Genomic DNA, 25,207 nt, shown 5'->3' on the forward strand with positions numbered 1-25,207 from the left:
GCAGGCAGCCGGGCAGGCAGCGCGTGCTGCCGGCTTCCCTCGGCCCCCAGCGCCAGCAGAGCCGCTCTCACTCCTCCTTCCCCCGTGCTGGGCTTCTCTCGAAACCCGCAGGAGAATTAACAGCTTCTGTTTTTACAAAGGCATAGCCTATTTTTCAGGCTTTCGACACAAAGGGCGAAGCGTGCCTGTGCGGGCGGGTGCGTGCGTGCACAGAGGCAACGCGCATGCGAGCACGCACGCAGCACATGGAAAAAACTACTTAGGGGATGAGAAACCTGATTGCTCTGTTTCTGACAGCAGAGTCTGATTACCTTGCTCTGAGATTGCATAATGTTTATAAACACACATTTGTACACGCATCCCCTTAACATTTAATATATCGGATCTCTACATGTGCGTAGTTGCACCCACAAATTAGGAACGTGAAAGGATTGCGGGGAAACAGGTGTAAGAAGTGCTTAGAAATGTGCTGGCAGATATTAGCTTGTTTATCAATCTCTGTGCACACTGTGTGCTTTTTCATTAACCTGGTGGTAACCCTGCTGTAAGCTTTCCTGAAGATGCAAAGCAATGAGGCTCATCCCACAACAAAACATTTCAGGAATTCATGTGCTCCGGAGATATCTGGAGTAAGATTCAGATATCCAAAATTCAGTGGGATTTCCCTGCAGACACAGGCAGTTCTTGCTACAAATAGGATACCCTTGCTATTTTACTCAGTGGATAGTTTGAAGTAACTTGCAATTTCTTTACAAAGCATAAAAATACATAGCTGATGTTATCTGAGGACACACGCAACGAAACATCAATTGAATTAATGGGAAGATGATTGTGTATTTTCATCCCAGCCAGAGTAAATTTTTATATTTTCATTTTTCTCTCTCTCTTTCCAAGCATCTGTACTTAACACAAACATTTGGCTTGATGACTACATCTAAGTTCAGCAGAGCCTTTTCTCTTTCTGTTACAAAATGCCTGCTGTTAGGAGCTGAAGTCAGGTTGGGAGGCAGGACTCTTAATTACTCCCGCTTGTCCCTTCCCTACCTCTTCCTGGTGCTGCTGGCTTAAGCAGTGGCTTCACGTGGCACCACTGGCAGCAGCAAGAGGAAGGATGACCGAGTACTAACCCGAGTAACCAGCTCAGGAGACTGGAGGTGGCTCGTGTTCTCTGTCCCTAAGCTGTGTTAGTGTATTTGAGGTTAAAGTGAGAGCATTTGGCAACTGAGGAGAGAAAGCATCTGGTTCTGCATCCAAAGAGATGAGTCTGAGTCTTGTCCTAAACTTTGCCTGGCAGCCACGCTGCAACTGATTTGTAAACGTTTGCTGATCCAGCAGACCGCGGAGCTGAAGTGGCACACATGACAGTACTCACATCTCCCGCTGTGTACCATGGGCTGTTGGATAATGTATTCTCAGCTTGATTGTGACTCCTTTTTTATTAAAACCATGGACAATAGCTATTAAGTGTATTCGATTTTCTTCTATAATTGCATTAACATTGTAATCGGCAGTTTGGACATAGTCTGGTATGTGAAGTCAGTAGAGGCTAATATTTCATCTAGTGTTTTACATGCGTTTTTCTTGTTATTGTGATGTTATTGTAATTATCATGATGGTTTATATTTTTGTATTAATGAGTAATCAGTACCCCATTGTGCTAAGCATCAACAAAGACATAATACTGTCCTCATCCCTAAGACATCGCAACCTAATATATACAGTCTTTTTCAAGCAATTATGAGGAACTAAGCATGGAGGCTCCAGAGCTCCAAGAAAGGAGATTGGAGATGCCTTTTAGAGCTGCACAAGCAGTTTCTGAATATGCATTGTACCTGCTTTCCGTCCTTTACCAAAATATGTGTCTCTGTAAGGTTTTAAAGTAAAGAGCACAAATTTTCAGCATTGTAACAAAGAAACATAAATTCATTCTGTGAGGAAAGATACCAGTTTCTATTTGTTTGAAAGGATGAAAATTTTAAAAATTATTTTTTACTACGGATGAAATGAGATTTTTGGGGTCTCCATCTTCCTATACAGAGGTTGCCCGAATACCCAGTCACGAGGATTTGCCTTTGTTACTGCCTGTTTGTGTACCTCCAATACTGGCATCATGAAATAAGTTCCAATATCTGCTATGGCATGGAAATTCTGTCAGCTTACCAACATTATCATGTCTTCTGTGTTCTAGTCTTGTTACAGAACCAGACTTCTTAAAGCATTAAATGTGCAAAGTAAATGGCATCTACCTTTCTGAACAATTTTTAGCCATTTTTTCCCATCTGAATGCATCAACTGTCTTAATGCAGCTGTCTTTCATCCACCCTGGCGTCAATAATTATGTATTAGAAATTGGCTTTTAAACCAGAGTCTGGGAGAAATGTTTGTGTAGATAGGGCTTTCTTGCCATGCTATTGCTCTCTGTCCACTCTCCATGCATGAATGACCATGACCTGCTCCTGTTTTTTGGCTTTTTCAGCTCACTGAGCCTCTCAATGCATGTTAAGAAATTTGGGCAATCATATATCTGTGCTAATGATTACAGCCCAAGTTAGTTTACATATCATCATTTCTTTAAGCTGTAATATCTGCTAAGACACTGGCCAGTTTGATGCAAAGCTGCACAATTGAAAACAAGCATGTAAAGTTAGTGTATCATTGATATTATAAACAACACAAAGTTTAAGCAAACTGCACAGTTAGCTGAAGGGAAAGAAACCTCATTCGTTGGTCAGGATTGCATCACATGCCGTTATCCAGTCACCAGGCTTTAAAGGTCATTTCTCCAAACAATTGATATATATGTCAGAACTATTTGGTTACAGATACTACAGTTGTTATCTTTCAAATCCATGGAAGATCAAAGGAACATATTGTATTTGAAAGAGCTTGACCCTGCTGAAGGGTTAAGCTCTACTGTTGAAGCTGGAATTGAACAAGCAACAATTAAGTTTTGGATGAAAAGCAAAACTAGATGTCCTCAAAGAAGAATAGGGACAGGCAGCATTTAAGAAGCATTCCAATGTGTTTATTTCCATGTGTACCAAATTAGGCTTTGGGAAACAAATTAGCTCTACCATGACCACACCTGAATGTTCTGATTAGAAGCCAATTTCTTGCATAAGGCAAAAACATTTTTTCCCTGAGATTTCCATTCATTAACATGACTTTGATTTTTTCAGATTAAATGAACATTTAAATCCCTTTGGCAATTACGTATAGTTTTGTTTAACTTTGTTTTGAGAATTTGCAGGATTATGGTTATTTTTACTGTGTGTCTTGTAATCATTGAATCCCAGTTTTGATATTTTGCCATTTTGTAAACTGAACTGAAGAAAATATTCAGAAATGAGAACTTACATCATTTTTCATGATAACAAAAAGAACCTGCACATAGTGAAACAGCATCCAATACATTATGGAACGGGTCTTGAAACAAATGTAACTTGTCTTGAATTTAATGCTGAAAATAATATGAACTCATGTTTGAAGCCAAGCCTGAATCATGACAATGGCTGAAAACAGGAGCATTGGAAATGAGAGGTTGGTCTTGCACAGCTGTATAATTAGGCTCAGATTGTAAATTCTGACTTCCCAGTCCACAGTGGGTCAAATGTTATCACTGACTCCAGAGAGCTAATATTCAAGGAGGGGCTGTGGAAGTGGATCCAATCATCAGGCTCCAAAACTCACGATTTTATGAAAAGTAACTATACTTGCCTGATCATCACAGCACCTGCAGTTTTCCTGGCTGATCACTGTTTCCAGAAGAATTGTTTTGTCTTATGTGTTCAATGCTTCAGTCTATCACCAAATCAATAAAACTTCAATTTTTATTGTCTTCAGGCATGGCTTTTGCTCTTATACTGAAGGATCTTTCATCCTGAAAGCTGGCAGCAACAGAGGAAACAGGATCCAGAGCATCACTGAGCGAACGGCTGTAATAGAGGGCAAAAATAAGGTATGATTCCTAGGAGCAGATAACCTTTCTGTGTGACAGCATGTGTTGAAAAGGCATTGTAAGATGCTATCAAGGTAACAGTGAAGAAGCCAATATTTTTATATTGTTCAGATTTGAAGAGCTGCATACATGCAGATAACTTCCATACTTGGTATTTATCTGCTGAGATGTAGAGATGCACTTATTTCTGCATGCAGTCATATTAAGGTAAGTGACATGCCAGGAGAGTGTATTAGTGGGATTCACCATACCTGCTTTCTTAGAGCTGCTTTGTAGTATCTTGGGGCACCTCAGGAGTACAGGGGCAGGGTTCCAGGCCATCTTTGCTTCATTTTGTGACATTGCACAATTTCCTGTTGTTTTTTCCTATGAGAATTAAACAATTTACTCTCATTAGAGAGTTTATTCACAGCTGTGGTCCTAGATTATTAGATGACCAAGTCTTCTCTTGCAATAAAAAATTTAAAGGGCCAAATGAATCCAAATTACAGATGCAAAGTTTAAGAGACATCTCAGTCAGAGACAGTATGGTGGGATTCATCCCAGCTGCATTAACTGTCTAAATGTTGTGTCTAGTCCAAGTCAAGCATCCCTTTATGGACCGTGGGGAGATGCAGGCACTTCTGAAGGACGAGTAGGCCTGTCGTCTGATGGTGTATAATGTGGGAGAGAAAGCCAATGAGATTAACTTGCCAAGGGGCATGGAGGATTCTCCATCAGTTAAAACCTTCAGATCAGCATACTTTCCTAAAGGATGCCCTAGGTCAACTGCACTTCCCTGGGTTAGACGTGAGACTGATTTGCTGTGGTTGGGTAGCCTGCGCTACGGAGGAGCTCAGGCGAAGATGCACAACGCTGTCATGTACACCACTGTCACAGCATCTGGAAATTTAAAGCCTACCTTATTCTAGGCCTGTCATTTCTAAGGACACTGAAACGCTTTCTGTAATTCTAAGGGCAACAGGGATATAGGTCTCCTTTCCTTGATGGCTACCTTCAGTCTTCTGCATGTAAAAATGGATATAAACTGTAATTACTCTCATGTTAGGGCCCTTTCACAGACCGCAGAATAAATAGGGCTTTGTGTGCAGCCAAGAATCAGGCCTGGGAGTGCATTTTCTCCAGCTGTTGTATTATTTAGAAAGTACCACAGGTATTCCTGGCGCCGTTCCAGCACATGGGAATGGGCTGGATCCCAGTGAGGCATTTGCTCTATTTAGCTGGCCACCTCTACGTGCTTAAAGATCAAGGCAAAGATGGGAGCAAACAGCTTCCTAGGGGAGACTATCATAGGAAAGCACATGAAAAATGAGACACGAGGAGAGATTTGAAGGAGGAAAGGGAAATCATTTCGGGCACAGGAACACACAGTCTATTCCAAAGGGGGAATGATGAACAAAAGATGATGAGAACCAGTTATTTTCCAGAAGGAATCTAGCCATGCTATGGTTGAAGTCTTACCTGCTCACAGGGTGCAGAAGGAGCTGTCTAATGACCAGACCTCATTCTCCTTGTGTGCCATGCATTTTGGAGACAGCGGAAGAGGAGTGGCTGAAATGTCAAAGCAACTTCCAGTCAACAGCAAGTAAATTCCTCCCTGGAGGAAGATGCTAATAACAGGTCCTTGCGGTAGAACTGCAGGTTTTGTTTGAAGTCTTTGGCAAGCAGCCTTTTTTTTTAAAATGTGCCCAGAAATGAACCAAGGCATGGTCTCCGCATGTGTTACATGGAAAGTTTTGCAGTGAAACTTGGTTTTCCTTGGTATTCCTTGTCTTCATGCTGTTTAGCTCATCTAAGGAAGGTCTACCTTGCATTGCTTTATTCCGCCTGGTCCCTATGGGGAAGGGGAAGTTAGTGAAACAATCTCTTTGCTCCACTTTTTCACAGCTTTTCTAAGGTTTCTTTATTTCTGCTGCTTTTCCATAACTTTTCAAGCACAGCTGGATTGCTATTGTAAGTAGAAAATACTCTCTAAGCCTGGGTTCCTGGCCAAGCTGTGAGTTTCATAATTTGTACACGCACAGCTGCTCTAGAGCATCCAGGATTTTTTTTTTTTCTGTGGGAGTCTATAGCTTTTCACTCTTTGCAGTCCAAGAGTCATTCCTGGTCTCCCAGAGCAAACTCAAAGGGACACAGTTCAGACAAAACCCTTCCTCATCTGCTGGGGTATTGTAACACTGTTAATAGCACTGAGCTCACTGAATGCAGCACGTCATCACAAGTGTCTGGCTCCGAGGGACTGCTACTGTGAGCAGTTCTGCTGCTGCAAACAGCTATGAACAGCTCTCTGAGGCACTTCCACATCAATGGAGTCCTGCTATCTAAACAGAGTGTCTACCCCACTTCCACATCCAAGCATAGCGTGCATGGTAAAAACAATCTCAAAGTTCAATGGAAACAATAAAGATGTAGAAGACAAAGCAGTAGGAAATGGATGAAGAAACTCAAAAAGCTGCACATTTGGGTGAGCATGAAAGGAGAAATGTGGATGACCACAGGATGAGATTATTGTGATCAAGGGAAGAGATGAACAAGGAGTGGTCAAAAGGTTTCTTTTAGCAATCAATGTAGCTGTTTTCACCTTGCTTAAAGACATTGTGTCAGTTCTACCCGTTTCCTGTATGTGCAACATCTGAGTCCCTCCAGTTTGGCTTTTTGCTGTGGTAGGTTGATTGATTGTTTGCTTGTCTGTGGTTATCAAGGTAGCCACAAAGTATATTTTTAAAGTTAGAAAAACCTCAAACCTTGTGTCTGTATGGTTAAAGTAATGCAGGAAGCCTGTGCTACATTATTCTTCTGGTGACAGAGAAACCGTGACAACAGTGTTTTAGTAACATTTCCGTTGAAGCCTCTCTAAACGGACATTGAGAAACTCGAGTGGTATAATGGAAGAACTTTGTAACATAAGCCACAATACTTAATCATAAGGCAACTCTTGAAGTGATTTGATTCCCCCACCCAAAGTTTTCATTCTCATTTTGTTGGACGTTTCAGTGACTTCCTACAAAGTTGGGCTATTCTTAGGCTTATCATATAAACAGGTCACAGATGCTCTCCTGTCATTCAGCTGCTAAAAACCATCACTTCTCAGTGTTCCCAGCTAAAGCTAACTGCTATGTATAAGGGGCTAATGCTAATTATCATTATTCTTAGCATGATCAGTGTTCATTAAAATGTCAATCTGTGAATGATCTGCAATAATGACATACAAAGAGCTGGTGTTTTCATTGGTATCAGTGCATACATATTGGGTATATATTCCCTCCTATGTGTGCAGGCACACACTGGTTTATCAAGAGCTTTGAAAGAAGGAGTCAATACTCCTTGTACAGGGGTACAAGGGACAGGGAGCTGCAGGGGAGGTGGACAAAGATCCTGGGCTTGGAGAATGCACAGAAGAGCGCTAAGAAGGTGAGTTCAGATGAGAGAGAGCAGAAAGTGTTGGCCAAGAAGAAGGGATGATAAATCCAAGGGAAAGAGACAGTAGACAGGAAGATGGTTGAGTACAGGGAAAAGTTGGAGGGAGTTGGACAAAACCCCCTTGTTTTGGGGAAATAATCTACTAGAGCCACAGTCTTGAGAACCTGAAATGGAACAGAAGGTCCCTGACTGCCCCATCCCTCTGCTGCTAGCAAACGTTGGGGTCCCACTGACAATAACAGGTACCATGAAAGCTGGGTCTGTGGCACAGTGCATGCTCCAGGAACTGTGTATAAAGAATAATAATGCATGAAGTTGTGGTTTATCATTCATATGTGTATGTGCATGTATATATATGTGTGTGTATATATATATGTATGTATGGCCTTGTTTTCCACTGCATAAATACCTTACTGACAGAATTTTTTAGTGATCCTATCTGTTGTGAGTGACGAAGCCACTTGACTTCAGGGAAAATGGAAAGTAATGACCCTGTAACAGGATTCTGCAAGGCCAAACCTACGCTCGCCCTTGTCCATCTCTGGTTTGGCTGGCATGTGCTGAATGTGGGTATTATTAAAAACTGTGACTGTCCAACATAAAGGTGGAGTGCTAGATAGTCAGAAGACTCAATCCTTCTTGGACATGACTGATAAGGTGTGACCATGCAAAATAGGACGGGCCCATCTCTCCTACATCTTTTATGCCAAGCCCTAAACCTCTAGCTCTCTTCCATGTCCCCCTCGTCACTGATGAGATGAGGAAGCATGTGCTGTGTCTGTTCTCAGTCCCTACGCATGCCAGCTGTCTGGCCAGTACATCTGTGCTGATTGGCCATCTGGAACCCAAAGCAGAAAAGAGAGCTCTTTAGCTCACTACAACAACACTCATTTTGATCTTTCTCCTCTACCCAACAGCTGGTTTTCATGAAATGCATGAGATCTTATGAGCTTTGAGTTGTCTGTCAATTTTGGTTGAAATTGGGCAAAGAGTTCAAAAATTACTGAAGGTATAGGAGAGGAGAGGATACTGGCAGACAGATGGACAGGCCGGCAGACAGATGGACAGACAGACAGTGTGATCTTCCTAGGAAGCCAGGCTAAAGATAGCAGTGGGAGCTTGCCTCTCTTTCAGCATGTTGTAACTTCTCTTGGGGCCTCCCTGAGCGCTACTAGAATCGCTGTCAACACTTTTAAACAGATCGCTGGGAGGTGCAACTGAGCCCAGTCCTTGGTGAGATTAAGACCAGCAGAACTTGGCACCTGCCTATGCCAAGGTGCAGATCCCTCCAGCTTCTGAAATCGATCCCCTCCCTCAGTGTGTGAGGGGGACAGGAATCGAGTGCTGCCTCACTCTACCTGTGGCCCTGGGAAGGAGGGCAGGGGTGCCCGTGGTATAGCTGTCTGTAATGTGATGTCCTCGCAAGTCAGCTGGGTGCATTGAGTCTCATGGCCGGTTCGAGCTGGACAGCAATGATGCAGAGAGATATTGCAGCTCTGCTTGCTAACGGCAGTGAGCCTGTGTGACCCGGGGGGAAGGGGGTGCTCTCCTGCATGTGTTCATGTCCTGCTATTGAAGATATTTTGCTGTTTCTTCTGTGGCGGTCCTGAAGGTGAAGCATGTTGTCCAGATGTTTTGCACTGATGTTCCTTGCCAACACGTGAGGCATGCAGGTCATATGTCTTTGGCATAAGCAGAACAATCCAATGGTGTGCTGCCAATATTTCAACATGAGTTTTCCTAAATAATATTCCTGTAGCCAAAGATAAATCTGAGGGGTGAGGAGAGCATATTTTCCTTTCTTTCCCATTTTTTTTAACAAATACATTTTCTTAAAAGCATAGCTAGAAGGGAATCAACAATATTTGGCAGACTTGCACTAACCTGCTCAATGCTGAAAGGACAGTATTCTGTTTTTTAAATGTATGGGCTGTTTAGAGAAGTTAGCACAACAATCTCTGGATGGAGCATGTTTATGCCTGTGTCTGCAGAGGCCTTCTAGAAGTCAGGAAAGAGTCAGGTTACCAATCATTTTCTGAAACCTCCTCTTGCTTCTCTGCCATCAGATGGAGCCGTGGGAATCCTCTATCTAAGCTACTTTGAGACAAGAGAAATTGAAGCAGACCCTCCAGGGGAAAGACTGGCCCACCCTGACTCCAAGCACAACAATCATGCCAGTTGCTTTGCACTCTCTTTTCCCCCCAGTCTTTTCCTCATCATGTTTCACTTTGAACAAATCTGTAAATTCTTCTTCCATTTCTCAGGTTTTCTGCTTTATGCCTCTTTTATTTGCCAGCAGAAGCAGCAGCAGTATGGGATTTACTTCCCTAGCCCCTGGGTTTGAGATGAGCCTGTAGCGTAGTGCTTCAGCTGAGATGATGGGTGCAGAAAGGAGGAATAAAGGATCAAAGCTTTGGTGGTAAATGGGGTTTGTGGACAGATGATGCTCAAGATGCCGAGCACGCCGGGAAGGATTTGTCCTGTTCTGTCTGATCATGGCAACTGGATTCAGACTTTCTGTATATAACGTAGTCGCAAATCCAGGGCCTGAAACTCTCTGTTGCGAAGCCAGACGATACAAGGCTGTGAGAACTTTCTGTCTTGCTCCTTTTGCAGCAATAGCTCTATAGAGGAACCATGCAGCACAGACTGATCTCAAACAGCCATAATTGCTCAATAAACAATGTATTGCTTAGTTTTGTACACACTGCTTCTCTGGTTGGTTTTGGCTGGCATCCACAATGCAGAACACAGATTGCACCACTGGAGGGCTCACAAACTATTTAAAGAGATGTTATCTTATCCTTACGACTAATTTATAAGCTAAAAGATTTATGCAGAGACATGTTGTCTCTAAAATATTCTGTTCTGTTGCAAAGTCAGTCTTGCTTTTTCCTAGACACTATGGCTTTCTCTGCCTTAGTCAAGTAAACATACCAATGACTGCTCTGTGGCACTAAGGCCTGTGTTCATAATATTTATCTATCTCCCTTATCCTCCAAAAGATTTTGGTTGCATGGAAGTTGCCTGCTGGCCAGTGCTAGAGGAGTATTTGGGAGAGTGCAAGATGGTCAAAACCAAAACAATGCTGGGGAAAAGCATTCACTTTAAATTACGGAATTTCAGTGCTGAGGAATGTTCTCTAGGATCATTTAATATGCAAGAAAAGGCTTAATCTACAACCGCTCCAATCAGTAACTGCAGTCATACTGCTTAAGTGTAACTCTATGTGCAGTCCTCAGTGTAATAAAAGCAATAATCACATCATAGTGGGCTGGAGCAGTAAAACTCAGATAGGGTGCACAATTTTTCATTAAGAACTAATACTTGGTAATGTCAGGACAAAATACAGTTTGATAGTACAAAAAAATTTCCAAACCATTGGAGTAATTGTGGGAGGAATAATTGACGTATTTTTCAGGCTCAGAAATGCTCCGGTTCTGGGTGTAGTAGGATAAAGACAGGTGTCTTGGAGTCAGAAAGTAAGAGCTTCATTCTTCTTCACTGTGCATTGTAGGTCACTGTTCCTACCTGGGCAAAGTTGCTATGAGGTAATACCAACTAACACAAAAAAGGCTAATTTTGTGGTGGAAAGTCTGGGATGGCAGAAGCAGTTTTTAACCACCCACGTTAGCCCTCTGGCAGATGTTATGGGACTTCCTTCTATTCTGAGTTAGTGTTGATAAAACGGCTGCAAGAATCCTGCCGCTGGGCCCTGTGTCCACACTTTACGAAATTATGTTTAAAAACTGGAAGGAATTCAAAGAGAATGACAAAATATAGACATGGGCTGGACCCATGCTTTATAATTAGGAACTTGTAGAGGTCAGCCTACTGAATTTAGCAAAACAGGATGATTTTTTTTAAGGGCTGTAATTATCTATCTGGTATTACTGAGCCTCTTTCATCTCACAGAAGAGCCAAAAAGATAGGTTAGAAAAATTCTAGCTAGAAATGAGATGTAATTTGTTAGCAGACGGGTAGCTGACCATTGAGACAGCTTAACAGGGTAGAGGTGCTGTTAGCATCGCTTGTAGTCTTGAATTTGCCATAGGGCAGTTTTCTAGAACAAATAGGCCAAAATCAAACAGCTTGACTCCACTGTGTTTGCTCGAGTAGTAGGAAAAGTAACAGACTCTTTCTACTAAAGAATGTTTTAGGAAACCAGAAGATCTATATTATTTAGGAGTTTAGGGATAGCCATGAAGTCTCTGAGCAGGAAACATAGAAGCAGTGCAAATGTTCAGCCAGTGTTTATGTAGAAATGTAGATAACTGGTTCTTATTTATTACTGACTCACCCTCTTGTGCTTGTCTCTGAACTCCAGCAATCAGGCAGACTTAAAAGAATGTATTAATTGCACAAAAATGATTTTGAAGGTTTTTAGAAAAGCCAAATAATTCCAAACAACAGGATTCCGCGGCCACACAATTTCCTTTCGTCACTGTCGCAGCTCTGCCTGTAACTCCAGCCAACGCATGTTTTACAGAAGAAGTAAAATGGAGACAGAAAGACAGAAAATTAAGCTACTAAGTTGTATCTGAGGGCACGTCCCACTGCTGAGCTCCATGTGCCTGCCCCATGTCTCAGCTCCATATCAGAATGACACCTCAGTTGTTTCTGCATAACTTTCTTCTTTCCCTTAATGCCCAAGCCATTAGACCATGGCTTTTCATCACCATCAAGGTATAAGTCTTATTATTACAATGGTTTTTATTTTTCTGAAGGCACATCAGGTGTCATTGGTCCCTGGCTTTCCAAGGTCTCATCTTGCAAGTCATATCACTTTGTGAAAGTATTTAGTGTGCTAAACCTCTTAAGATGGTGATAGAATAAAATGTAAATAAACCCAACATATTATTATTTAATAATAGAAATATTAAGTCCAAGAAGAGGAAATATTCCAAAAGAGGACAAGTAAACATCTCTTTTGCCCCTGTCCTTTCTCACCTGACACTTACTTGAGAAAATGAAAGAGAAATCAAATGCATTTGGTGCCAAATGGAGCTAATTTTTTCCTAGCATTATCCAAGTGCCTGAGGCATTCCTCACCTATTCCCTTTGTAGTCTGGCTGCCCTACAGGCTGCTCATATCCTCAGGTGAACCACGTTGTGTCACGCTTCATGTTTTGTATCTTACCATTACATCAGCAGCAAGAGGTAAATCAACCTGAAAGACACATTCAAAGATTTTTGGTTATGATGGCTCTGATAATATAAGGGTCTCCCAAAGAGCTTGTTTTCTGTTATTCTTCCACCCTTTCCAAAACTATATATGGTGACATCTCCTGTAAATAGCCCCAGTGGTGCCCGTCACTGAATGAACGGAGAGGCTGAATCATGGGACTGTCAACAGTGACTTAGGAAAAAGAGAAGGGAAGCTTTAACCGAGTTCCTGATCCAACGAGAGCTAAACCTCTTCTTTCTTTCACAGACTGCTAGCACTCTCATTGTAGCTGAAGCCAAATCTTCTGGAATCTACAGCTGTGTGGCATCCAACAAAGTGGGAAAAGCTGAAAGAAACGTCAGCTTTATTGTAACAGGTAAGATCTAGTCCCGACTAGAGCCAAACATGTTTCGTGGTCCTGGGATTATAACTGTTAGGCTGTTGTGGCTTTTTCATATACCACAGTTTGAGAATTGTTGTAATGTGTGCACCTGTAAACTCATACCATGCTTTTGGGTGATCCTGGAAAGGTTTTTCACAGCAGCTGGTCTGGATTTCTAAGAAGGATGCCAAATTTGGTGAATGACTCATCCCTCCATCAAGTATCCCACCATGACACAAATTGCTCACAAATATAGCAACCTGTAATTCCCCCTTTTAAATCACCTAGCCTCTGCAATTACTCCATACGTGAAATTTTACTGTATTTTCATACCCCAGTAAGCCAGTTTCGTGTGTGACACTGTCTACAGCCTCATCCTGCTGCCAATCTCACAAGGTAGTGCCCAGGGCAGTGCCAGAGTCTGCAGGCAGCGTGGTGCCAGAGGAGGGATGCCTGGGGTACTCGGGCAGCCTCTCACAGCTCTCAGGGACTATGGCAACTTGTAGGTAGAAAAGTGGCAGGGTATAAACTACAGAGCTTTGTTCCCTCTTCTGAGAAAGACAACCCTGGATGTCATTTGGGCCATGGCACTGAGAAGACTCGTGTTAGCTGCACATATGAGTATGTTTCCAGTCATTTTTCCATTACTAGGTGTGTGCAAGTGTTTGCAGGTTCAGAAAAAAATGATTAAATATTTGATTTCAGGAATTACTGAAAAAACCACAATGAGTTTTTGAGAATAACTACTGCATGATTTAGCAGCATAATGTCTGCAGATGCCATGACAAAGGATTTGTTTTCTGGTGAAAGATGTTATTTTGGTTATTTTGGTGGTAGTTCATAGAGCACTTAGGCTGATGACAACTTTCAGTGTAGGTCATTAAAGACATGCAATTCATTCCAAAATATGAGAAAAGACAAAAGTGTTAAAATATTCTGATACTTTAATCCCAAAATCATAATCTTGAAGCTGAAAGAGAGAAATAATTTTAATGTATCCTCTTTAATTTTTGTTTTTTTCTCTTATCTGGTTTTGTTGTCTGTCTCTCGCGTATCATTCTGATGAGTGATTTTAGTGAAACTCATTCTGTTACTATACTGAGAGATATCAAAAGAGAGTAGACACACACTCACTAGATTTGGTTAAAAAAAAGAAAGAAAACTTCTTTGAAAAATGTCCCCCCTCCCGATTTTGTGGACCAAAATTTATGCTTTTTAAATATTTTGACTAGCTGTAGTAATACACTTCCACATTTAGAAAGTGCCAATTATCTACAAATATAGAAAACTGGTAACAAACATGAGAAGTAGCTATTGAAGTATAAACAGATAAGTGACACATAGGCAGGTTGTTTGTTAAAACACAGAAACAAGAAAGGCAATTCCATGTTCTATTAATGGATGCGACAAGAACATTTGCAACCTTGAAGATGACTGCTGTGCCCACTCTCAAATCACAGTTTTGCTTTTGTCCCTATCCTTACATTGTGCCTGTTCAGACAGAAAGCTAAATAATGAAGCATAGTTCTCCATAAATTAATGTGCCAATGGAGCTGTATTCTCATCTTTACGTGGGGACTTCACATGTAACTTTGAGCAGTCACTGAGAGTCACTCACTGAGGCCGTTGCTCTTTTAATGTGCAAGATGCTGAATTTGGCCTTCTCTAGCTCTGACTCCTCAGTCTTCAAAATGTCACATGGAGGATCCTGAGACCAAATGAAGCTGAAGTTTGATGGGCCCCATTTGCTGTACCCAAATCTTCCTTTCAAAGTTTTGATGGCGGTTTTGGATATTTTAGTGCTGTGACATGAAGGAGTTAGTTTCCCTACTTAGATCTCACATTATTAGATCTTCACCAGGGATAGAAGGAAATCCTCCTTGATACCAAAGCTTGCATGAGAACATGCAGAATATTATGACTTTCCTTTGAAGACTCTTGTATTGGCTGGTATTCAGAAAGAGGAGTGGCTGCTTTATTATGGCTTGGAAGTTCTTAAAATCTTGACTGGTGGCAAAGTTTCTATATAGGGTGGTGAAGTTGAAATGCATTTGTTCTTTGAGTTCCTGGAGCTGAGCACTTCAGTTGTGTGACATGGAAAGTCCTGATCATCCACTGACGCTCAGTGGCACTGATTGAAGGCAGTTTGTTTAAACAATACTGCTGTTTTGTCCTTACAAAAATCAAGTTAGGCTCGTTCTTCTGATTTGTGCACATAGCGCACCAGTTGGGCTCGCGCGGTGTAATCATAATTCTCCTCCATCAGGCTGAGACCACACTGCTGTGGCTGGGTAACAGCCTGTTTTTCACGTCAATGAAACAAGTGCTTCCAGCATTTGCTGAAAAACACATTGAGGGAGTAAAAAAAATGATAGCCCTAAATTCTGATGGATGTGAACAGGGCACTGCAAAGTATTTCCTTCTGATGAGTCCAAAACCAATACCTCAGGTCTTGTGTGACAGCTTGGGGCTAGTTTATCTTATGTTGTTGGGTCTGCTGGCGCCATACGAAGCTAGCCTGAACCATACAAAAGTAAGTGTAAGAGAAGTGTCTAAGGAGGAGAAGGTTATCCCTTGTAGGAAGAGGAGCTGCTGCCCTCTGTAAAAGGGACAAGCCAGAAAGGACTCCAAAGAGCAGATGGAGACAAAGCCTGTCCTGAGCAGGAAGAATCCCTTTCCTTGGAGGCAATCTCCTTCAGGCCTTGTCCTGGGGATTAGAAAACACATGTGCTCCAGTGAAGCAGCTGTGGTGGTGTGAGGAGTCTTTTTTCTATAGGCAGAAAACATTGGGAAGGTAGCGGGAAGGCAGAGCTTGTCCCAGCAACCCTAGTTTGGCAGTGGCATGTTCCGCCCCTTCAGGGAAAGGTAGATCTGAGGAAATAAGTGCAAGAAGGTATATCAGAGAGGACCCAGTAAGAACAAGCCCTTTCTTAAGTTATTGCAAATGTCATTATTTCTGGGCTTGAAGTGCAACTTGCGTATGGGTCTCTGGGAGGTTTGAGAGTGGTATATTTTTATACCCTGTGTCTGAGGGTGTAGGACATGAAGTCCATGGGGTCTGCCATAGCTTTCCTTTCCTATCACCTCTGTCAAATGGACATTTTCAGGGTGTTGTCACACTGACTTGTTTCTAAAAGCAAATCTTTGTTCAGGGCACAAAACCAACTGTGAGCCTTATATAAAAGTGATGTGGAAAGGTGATTTCTGAAAGCTCTCCTGCTTGCTGATACAGAAACAGTCTTTGTAACAACACTTTATGCCAAATTTAACTGTGGCAGCCCCTTTCCCTCCAGCCTGCCCCTTTCCCTACATTTTGGGCTGTTTTGCTGGCACACAGCAGGCCCATGGGTGTGTTTGCAATTACAGAGGGTGAAACAGGAACAGCTCTGCCTTATCTCCCTGGTTTCCCAATGTCACTAAGCGCATTTTATTTTGAGATTCCTGATGGTGCTTGGCAAAGATAAACAAAATCTTCCATCAGGAAACCTGGGAGCTATTTCCACAGGAAGCTTCAAATCACTAAAGTAAATAAAACCCTTTTACATTATTCCCAGCCATGTTATTTAGCTAGCCTGAGTCTGTAACAATTGGTGAGAGGTGTCATATATTAGGGGGCTCGTAGCCTTTAAACAAATGACTCGCTTGGAATCCTGTGCATTTTGCTTTTGTCCCTAGATTTATTCAGAAAATAGTCTTTCTTCACAGAAGACACATCTAGGAAGAGCTCCAGACCTGACAACATGGAAATAGTTGCAACTATATTATTCTGTTGGCATGCTATCCTTTTATGTTAAAAATAGCTCATTTGCCTCAGTCCCAGGGGATCTTTAGTTTCATCTTAAGAGTTTTGCTTGGCGCTTCCTAGCTTTTGCTGAGTGCTGGCATCTGCAAAAGCCAAAAATTAGCAGTATTTCAGACCCGTACCCTGGCTTTCCCAACACATATCAGAACAATTTGAGATGTACAATGAGTAAGACGCAGCAATTTCTTTGATCCAAATACTTATCCACGATCAAAACTTTGGCCCCTTGACTGGTTTTAAGTGTGTCTGAATTCAATGCTTTTTACCAAAATCAAGCATAGGATTCACTTCATCTTACTCAAGCCTTAAAGTTAGGTATCTAAACCTCAGATAGTCATGTAGGATCATTTCATAATTAAGTGTGAGGAATCAGGATCTTTGGAATTTGACTTATCTGAAGACGATGGGTTGCATTGCTTCTGGAGGTGCCTATGTCACTCCATGGGCTGTAAACTTTTGTCCGTACACAAAACAACTATATTCAAGTAGATGTCTACATTTTGATGGATTCTGTACCCCCTGTATGGAAAGATTTCATCTTAGTAGCACTCCCAGTTGACATGTACTTAACTGAGACCAGAATCTGGCACCATGCGCCCTTACATATCAAAAAGGATGCTGATGATAGTCACTCATAGATGAGTTCACTAAATTTAAAGTTTTTCTTATTTTGTTTGCTGGAGAGAGGAAAAAAGGGGATCCCAATGAAATGTAAGAGGAACAAGTCAACACACAGGCTTTAATATCCAATCTGTTAGTGTCACTGCCTCCATTAGGTTGATCTTTGGACTACACACCTGAACTACAGCTGGTGACAGGCACACACTTTGCTCTCACTGCAAAGGCACAATAAGTTCAACCAATAGAAATCAGGCCTCTCCCTGGAAGTTATCTACAGTCAGAGGAAATTTCAATCCAGGACTTGCAGGAGCTCATTTACCCTGTGTTTAGCACTCAGGGCTAAGTGTGGAAAAGAGGATATTAAGGGGAGCAACTGATGCCAGACTTCCAACAGGCAGAACTTTGTTTGAAAGGCAGAGGTGAGCAGGTCATGTTCGTGGTCCCCCTGGGGAGGCAGAGCAGCTCAGTTTGCATTGTGCGGATTTAGGGAGAAGCTTTCTGATGGATTGGTCAATCAGTGAAAGAGATTACTGAAAGAAGGTGTGGGATATTATTCACTGGCGATCTACTCTTTATGTGTCCCTGCTGCTGTGACATTAAACCCGAAGCAACACTGGTAGGCATACAACTGCATGAAAGTCAGCGTTGAGATGTTCATGCTCTAAGAGACAAGAAAAGAAGGCATAATTCTTCCTTATATAAGATGAAAACATTCTTATGATTTTGAGTCAAGTTCACAGCCAAGTGCCGTAGCAATTAGCAGTGAAAGAACAATTGAAAATGGCCAAAGTCAATGTCACTTGACCGAGAAGAAGGAAATGACTTTATCAGAATATTGGCTACAAATAAACGAAGAGAGGTTGCATTCTAGGAGTAAAACTTGGAAGTGCTTTCTCTCAGGAACTTTCACTGAGGTCAGTGGCGTAACTCTCCTTCACTGGAGGGATGAGCCCCAGGTGGAGGCGGCCGGGAGGCAGTCGGCACCACTGCGGATCTGCACCGCTCCCCAGGTGGAGGAAGCTGCAGTAACATTACAATGAACTGCAAACATGACTTTTTCAAGTATGACTTTTTACATTGTTGGCTAAATTATTCCTGTGTGAACTATCTGCTATGAAAAATCCTTGTGAAAACTTAAGTCATATTTACACTTAGTAAATGGTTGGTGCGATGATCCTTGACTTCTCTCAGGTGGAAATGTTATTCATCTATGTTTAATGCCAAGCAGTCTGAATAGAGTGATCTTCATCCTCGTGCTGCCCGCACACAGTTGGCCACCCAGGCCAGCGGGTACTGTTTCTACTTTGCTCTTGGGTGGCTGACACTCTTTAAATGCATGGAGGGTAAATACCTCTGTTCCAAGGGAAATCTCAGGCGTGTAATCACAGATTCAGTAATTTCTCAGGATTTGAAGCATTTTTAAGAAATAGACATAATTTGTCTGAATAGCAAGAAAACAATATAACCAAGCATGATGAGCTGCAGTATTATTCTACTGTCCTCTTGAGATTCATTTTCTCTCATGCAGTTCACAAGCTGGAGCTGAGATCTGAACTTTCCTCCTTTTTCATAGTCCCACTGCGCTGTCTTTAAATAATTCTGCTTTTGGTACCTTGCCCCAGCCTGTCTTGACTTGGCATAACATTTATACAAACTCATTACTTCCAAGAGCGACTTCAGTTTACACCAACTGATGCCTGAGCCCAAGTGTCTCGTAGCTCCAAGACAAATTATAAGAATAGCTGGAGCCTAGCATACGAAAGGAAAGATTAGAGACTTCAGCAGGAAGACAACGACATTGATTAGTTCAAAGGCTTCCTGATAAAGGGGAAAATATATGCCGTGTTAATTTTGGCTTATTCATTTCGTATAAACTAAAAAGTGTTCTTGATTTTTGACAGATGTACCGAGTGGATTCCATATTAGTTTGGAAAAAATGCCCATTGAAGGAGAGAATTTGATATTGTCCTGTTCGGCCAACAAATTCCTGTACAAAGACATTGCTTGGATTTTACCGAGGACAGTCAACAATCAAACGAAAGCAAAAAGGTCTCTCAACAAGGATTACTCCATCACCCTCACTCTGACCATCAAGAACGTTTCCCTGGCACACTCGGGCACCTATGCCTGCCGGGCAAGGAACATATACACGGGGAAAGAAGTGCTTCAAAAGAAAGACGTTACAATCAGAGGTGAGCACTGCAACAAAAAGGCTGTTTACTCTCGGATCCTCAAATATAAAAGCACAAGGAATGATTGTACAACACAAAGCAATGTAAAACATTAAAGGACTCATTAAACAGTAACAGGTGTCTCATATCATCTTGATTTTTTATTACTGTTGCTACCTTTCAGGCCCTGAGGTGGTGCACGTTCCCCCATGGGTTGGACGTAGAAGGAATAGCAAACAAAATCGTAACGCGTGAGCTTCCAGTTGAGTTCAGACGGGTGTTTTCTGCTTTGACAAGGCACGTGGAAGCTGGGGTTTGGAAGATCCCCTGTGCTACATTTTGCGTGTTGTTATTTTTTCTCTTGCTGTCTCCTACTGAGCGATAAGGAAAACTTTGGATCAATCTTTTCTTCCACTTTGATATCGCCTTCATCAAAAGTGTCAAAGCTGAATAAACTGATTAACTTTAAAAACTGCTGTTGTCAGTCAACAATGGACATTTAATAAGTTAACTTTAATGTGCGGAATGAGCACAATTCAGTTTGAGATTGACTGGACTATATATTTTTTATTTTAATCTGATCTTGATGGACTTATAAATATTACCTGCTGAGCAAGTTCTAATGCTTATTTATTTGAAATTATTTTCTACACTAAAGTACATTAATCTTAAAAAGTATCTTCTAAAGGAAGTATGCAGGGAAGAAATAAAAATGTTGATATAATGCACAGACCTATCATATCATTTATAATAATTATGATTTTAAAACTGACAGACGTGAACCATGTTTCTCCAAATAAATCCAGGTAGACTTTCAGTTGCTGTGTTGGTCAATTTTTAAAGTCAGTTCTGCACTAATGTAAAAAGCTACTGATAAAAGTGTGAGTATTGCTCCGGCCTGAAGAGACAGGAATTTGTAATGCTGTAATTATTTTATTAAATGAGAAATATTACACTAACACGACTGACAAGGTTGCAGCCAGCACAGTGAGTTGTTTTTAAAAATACAAATTCAAAATTGAAGCCATTAAAAATATTCATTGCTTTTGGTATGCAAATGACAATTGGATTTATTATGGGGATTAAGAACCAGCCAAACTCCTGAAGGAGAATTAAGGGCAACCTAAAACTTCCTTGTGAGCGTTTCCCCTTTTTTTTCCTTCGTCATGATTTTGCTATGAGATGTTTCTGTGTATTATAAATTCTGTATAAGGAAGAAGTTACTATTTTTAATAGATCTGATAACTTTATTTTTTTACAATACATAGCTTTTATTATTTTTGATTACATTTATGATTGATCATTTATATAGCATTTACACAAGCCATAACAAAACAGACCATAGTGACCAAAATAGCTACAGCAAAGGAACAAAGTGGCTGTGCTTTTAAAATAGAGGGTGACAACATGACAGTTTCTTGTGCTTGGGAACTCACCAGACTATTTCCTCCTTTAGGTATCAAGACTGTGTCCCACGGCTAAACTTGTCTTTCACGTGGGAATTGCTTTTGTCAAGTGTGAAAGGGTAAACAATAGCATTTCCCCATAATGCCAGTTTCATGGAGCCTAAAATGCTTAGAAAACAATTGATAACCTGGAAGTTGTCAGAATAGAATAATCATTTATATCTTGAAATGTCACCTATAGCCTGCTTGTATACAGTAGCTCTTTTGTTCATTATTAGTGTGATGGCTTCCAGAAACAATGTGTTCTTGCAAAGGGACCTGAGTCTCTCTTTTTCTAAAATATGCCTAAAAAGCAAGCAAAATCATTCATGACTGCTTAAAAATGGGGCAAGTGCGCTCTTTAGCATTTGCAAGTCTTCAAAAGAATTACAATACAGAATGCCCTTTTTTACGAGGTTATTTTGTGAGAAGATGTTTGATGGCAAGGTGGGCGGTGATGACAGGACGTTATGAATTTTTCATGGCCTTGGGACCTGATGACTCGTAGCAGCCAGTTGCCAGGCAATATGAGTTTGGGTCAAAAAAAAGAGATGCGGCAATTAGACTGTTCCTCTGTGAAATTGTTGTGAATTGCGATGATGTGTATCACTGCTGGGTGGACGTCCTGCCAGCCTGGTCTTGACCGGCGCTCGGAGGGCCACGCTGTGCAAGGATGTCATAACACCTTGATGTGGCTGCCCGTGTTGGGAGGCACAGAGAAACTTCACTGGAAACGTTTGAGGAAAGCAGTCTTGGTGGCCAGATAAAAACTACTGATGTTACTTTTGATGTCCTCAGATGACTGGAGAATCTCATCTGTTTGGGGAGTTTCTCTGCTTTCTGTTGTGTAATATATTATTTAGGGAGAAAGGTGTGAATTATATTTCTTGGGTTTTTTAAGTGTTAAAATTAAAGCTTGTATTTATATTTTTGTACTGATTAATAAAAATAAGTGAACAGACAACATAATCATAACAAAGGGCAAAAATGGACGGAATGCGAAAGTATACCCCAACATGAACAAGTTGTAATGTTTTCCCCCCATTTGCCATTGTTTGCTTTTGGAAATGCAAATTTTCCCTCCTTGCCGCCCCGGGTCGGCTGAGTGCTCTGACACCAGCATCCCCTTCTCCCCTCTGTGACCACCCTGTCATTCCCCTGGGCCAAATTCTACCTACAATGAAGTTCCTCGGGTCGCTGAGAGCAGAGTTTGGCCCGGCAGGGCAGCGTTTGCGGGCAGGCACGAGGGCTGGGGATGAGCCCGGGAGCTGCCCTGGGCCCTGAGCCCTGCACTGCGCATGCTGGCGGCCAGGGCAGCCCCTCGGCTTCGGGGTGAGCAGAGCGGGGTGTTGGAAACTCACCCCCTTGGCTTCACTGCAAAAATGAATGGGAGAAAACGTGTGGTTTGCAAAAGAGAATAATCCTCAGGTTGACCAAGTCCTTGAAAAACCAGCTGATTGCAGCAGAGAAATTATTGAAAGTATGTGAATGGTGACTGGATCTAAGTTTTAAGCAAAAAAGTTTTTCTTAATATGAAAACCCATCTTTAGTGTATGGCTATAAACAAATTAAAATTAATCACAAATAACTCACAGAACGTGTGATTTGCCTTTGTTGTGTCATCTTGTCCGCCTTCATTTTGGATGTCTGGGCTGGGGTGTCCATCAGGGACCGCTGATAAATGTGAAATGGGGAGCTCTTCTCAGTGTGCTTACAGGGACATGTGTCAGACGGTGCCTGTTCATAGACAGACTGTGTTGTGAAAAATGAGAACTGTGCAAAAATCGAGGCAAGGTATCAATGAGAAGAGGGCAGTCTTCCTGGCTGCAAGGCAAATATTGTTGACCATGGCATTGTGTAGGTATTTGATGAAGAATTTACTTTACAGCCTCTCTCATGAGCATTACTGTTTGGGAAGAGAGAACAAATTGTCTGCTACACTACAAACAAAAAATAGCATTGTCTGTGGAAATTACAGACTTGCAGCTCAGAAAAGCCCAAACTGGTCTTTGCAGGGTTGTGACTATGCTGGAATTAATTTCAAGGGGTAAGAGCATAGCAAAGATAGCCTACTTTAAAAGTGTTTTTAGTACTATGGGGTTTATGCACACTGCATAATCTGGTGGTACATAGGTGCTTAATTTTTCTGGAGAGTTTTTATTTACAGCTGGTCACAGAATGATTGTGAAGATGGAAATGTCTGATTGATAGTCAGTTTTTCTGAAAGGATAGAGAATAATCTTCCAAACACAGAATGTCAGAAATTCAGCTGATATTATACTTGAACTTGGTGTACTGGTATCGATTGCAGTCTAGAAGAAAATATTTGCAAAGAGTTGGTTTCTGCTCTGTTTTGTTTTGTTTCATTTCATATTTTGTAATGTGTGTCTTACCATGTTAGTAACTGCTGATCCTGGCAGTGTCCTTGAAGGGAAAGATTGCAAATAATCGATTCTTGCAAGACCAGGGAATTTGAGGGAATCTGCAGAGCATTTGCATCTGTGAGATTGCTCAGGAGCTCCCCAGATTCTCCATCACTGCTTTAAAGGGACCAAAATACCAAATACCAGGATGATGTGAGAGTTGCAAATGTGACAGAAAGATGTTGCTGTATAATGTGCATAAATGTTGCAAATATCTTGATCTTTGTCAGAACAGCCTCCGGCTCTGTACGAAATGGGGGAAGGAGTGGCAAAGGGTTGAAATGAGGATGAGAAAGATTCGTTGTTTTGCTTCTTTCAGGGATGACTTTAACATGATGTTTACAGAATGTTTTTGAAATGCCCTTCTGGGAGGCCCCTGAGCAGAAGCAGAACAGATGAGATGCGCTTCCAATATTCATTGTCACTGACTGTCATGGAAATGTGTTTTATTACATTGCATTCATATGAATGTCAGAAGATAAAAGTGAAACAGGAGCAGTGTTGCTATGCTGTGTGGCCTGCTAGCACTCAGCTTCGGCCCCTGCCGTCAGGGTTTCCAGCGTCTGTGGCTGCCGGAGGACATGGGCGCATTTCTCACCAACGCAGTTTTGGCGGGCAGGCTGTGGTGTGGTTTGGCCAGGCCTTGTTGTGTTCAGCCAAATATGTGAAATGCAGAAGTGGAAGAATTTATGAAGACTTTGGGACACGTAACACAATGCTTTTGTGCTTATGGTTTTAGATGATGTGAGTTTACTGAATATGATTTGTAACTGTAGTCTTTAAAGTAAGTAAATGATAAAAGTCATATTCCCGGGTACCATGGTGTAGAGAGCTGCATGGTGCTATCAGTGACGCAGAGATACTCTGCTACAAGGGTGTCCTGCTAATTGTTAAAAACTTTGATGTCACAGTTTGTTTCTCCTGATGATGCAAAACTCTGAGCTTTCACAGAAACTCGTTGCTTTTGATAAACGAATGTGGTTGGTAATGGAACTAAGGAAATCTTTTAAACAATGTCATCATTGGGTCTTCATTGGTCATCATAACCTGCTATCGCTGAGTAACGGGAGTAATCTGTACACACCAGACGCTTTTAAGCGAACTGGAACGGTAAATGAAATCCGTGAACAATGAACTAGGTAGAACAGCCATAGCTGTTTACATCAGTAAAATGCTGGTAGGGAAGGTAATTAAACACCCACAGTTACAGGAATGTAAAACGGAGGTCTTGTTTTGTCTTGTAGCTCAAGAGGCACCGGCCCTGCTGCGGCACCTTACGGATCAGACAGTGAACACCAGTAACTCAGCCATGTTGGAGTGCCAGGTTCGCGGCATCCCGGAGCCCCAGATATCCTGGTTTAAAAACCATGAGGAAATACAGCAAGAATCAGGTGAGAGCTCTGTGTACTCGCTTACCTTTTACAGCCTTTTTATTTACCCGTCTGCCTTAGGTAGCCATTTGCAGCGTCATTGGCATCGGTACCCATATGTAAGGAAGGGGTATTGCCTGGGTGTTACAGGCAGGCAGGCAGCAGCACGGGTGCGCTGGGTTATTCTGTCTCACTCCAAAACCTCAGCCAGGCTGGAGGTGTAGGCACAATGGGCCTCTATGGAGTCAGCGGGAAAAATATAGCTCTCAGTTTGCATCTTAGAAGAGTCATCTCCAGAGAAACATGTTTCTCTCCATTTACTATAGAGGGAGCCTGAGGATCAGGTGTCTTGGCCAGTGTATAGCCAGGCAGGAGAACACGAAGCTTGAGTGATGTGCGTAGGAGTACCAGTGGGAGTCTGTGGTCAAGCACGCAAAGTCTGTTCTAG

The 25,207-nt window shown here is 41.9% G+C and overlaps 1 protein-coding gene across 3 annotated transcripts in view; it reads left to right on the forward strand.

Moving 5' to 3' along the window:
• FLT1 (fms related receptor tyrosine kinase 1) overlaps window positions 1-25,207 on the forward strand; it is a 112,748-nt gene that overhangs the window by 50,149 nt on the left and 37,392 nt on the right. The window contains exons 11-14 of one of the 3 annotated variants that reach the window (XM_075139845.1): window positions 3,844-3,958; window positions 12,813-12,921; window positions 19,252-19,542; window positions 19,706-22,553. In XM_075139845.1, coding sequence (XP_074995946.1) covers window positions 3,844-3,958; window positions 12,813-12,921; window positions 19,252-19,542; window positions 19,706-19,776 — 586 coding nt within the window. In that variant the 3' untranslated portion in view covers window positions 19,777-22,553. Of the gene's footprint in view, window positions 1-3,843; window positions 3,959-12,812; window positions 12,922-19,251; window positions 22,554-24,633; window positions 24,781-25,207 lie in introns of those variants that run through there. The other 2 variants (XM_075139842.1, XM_075139844.1) reach the window with 2 other exon arrangements.

The sequence above is a fragment of the Calonectris borealis genome, chromosome 1 (genome assembly GCF_964195595.1).
Source record: "Calonectris borealis chromosome 1, bCalBor7.hap1.2, whole genome shotgun sequence".
Classification (NCBI taxonomy): domain Eukaryota; kingdom Metazoa; phylum Chordata; class Aves; order Procellariiformes; family Procellariidae; genus Calonectris; species Calonectris borealis.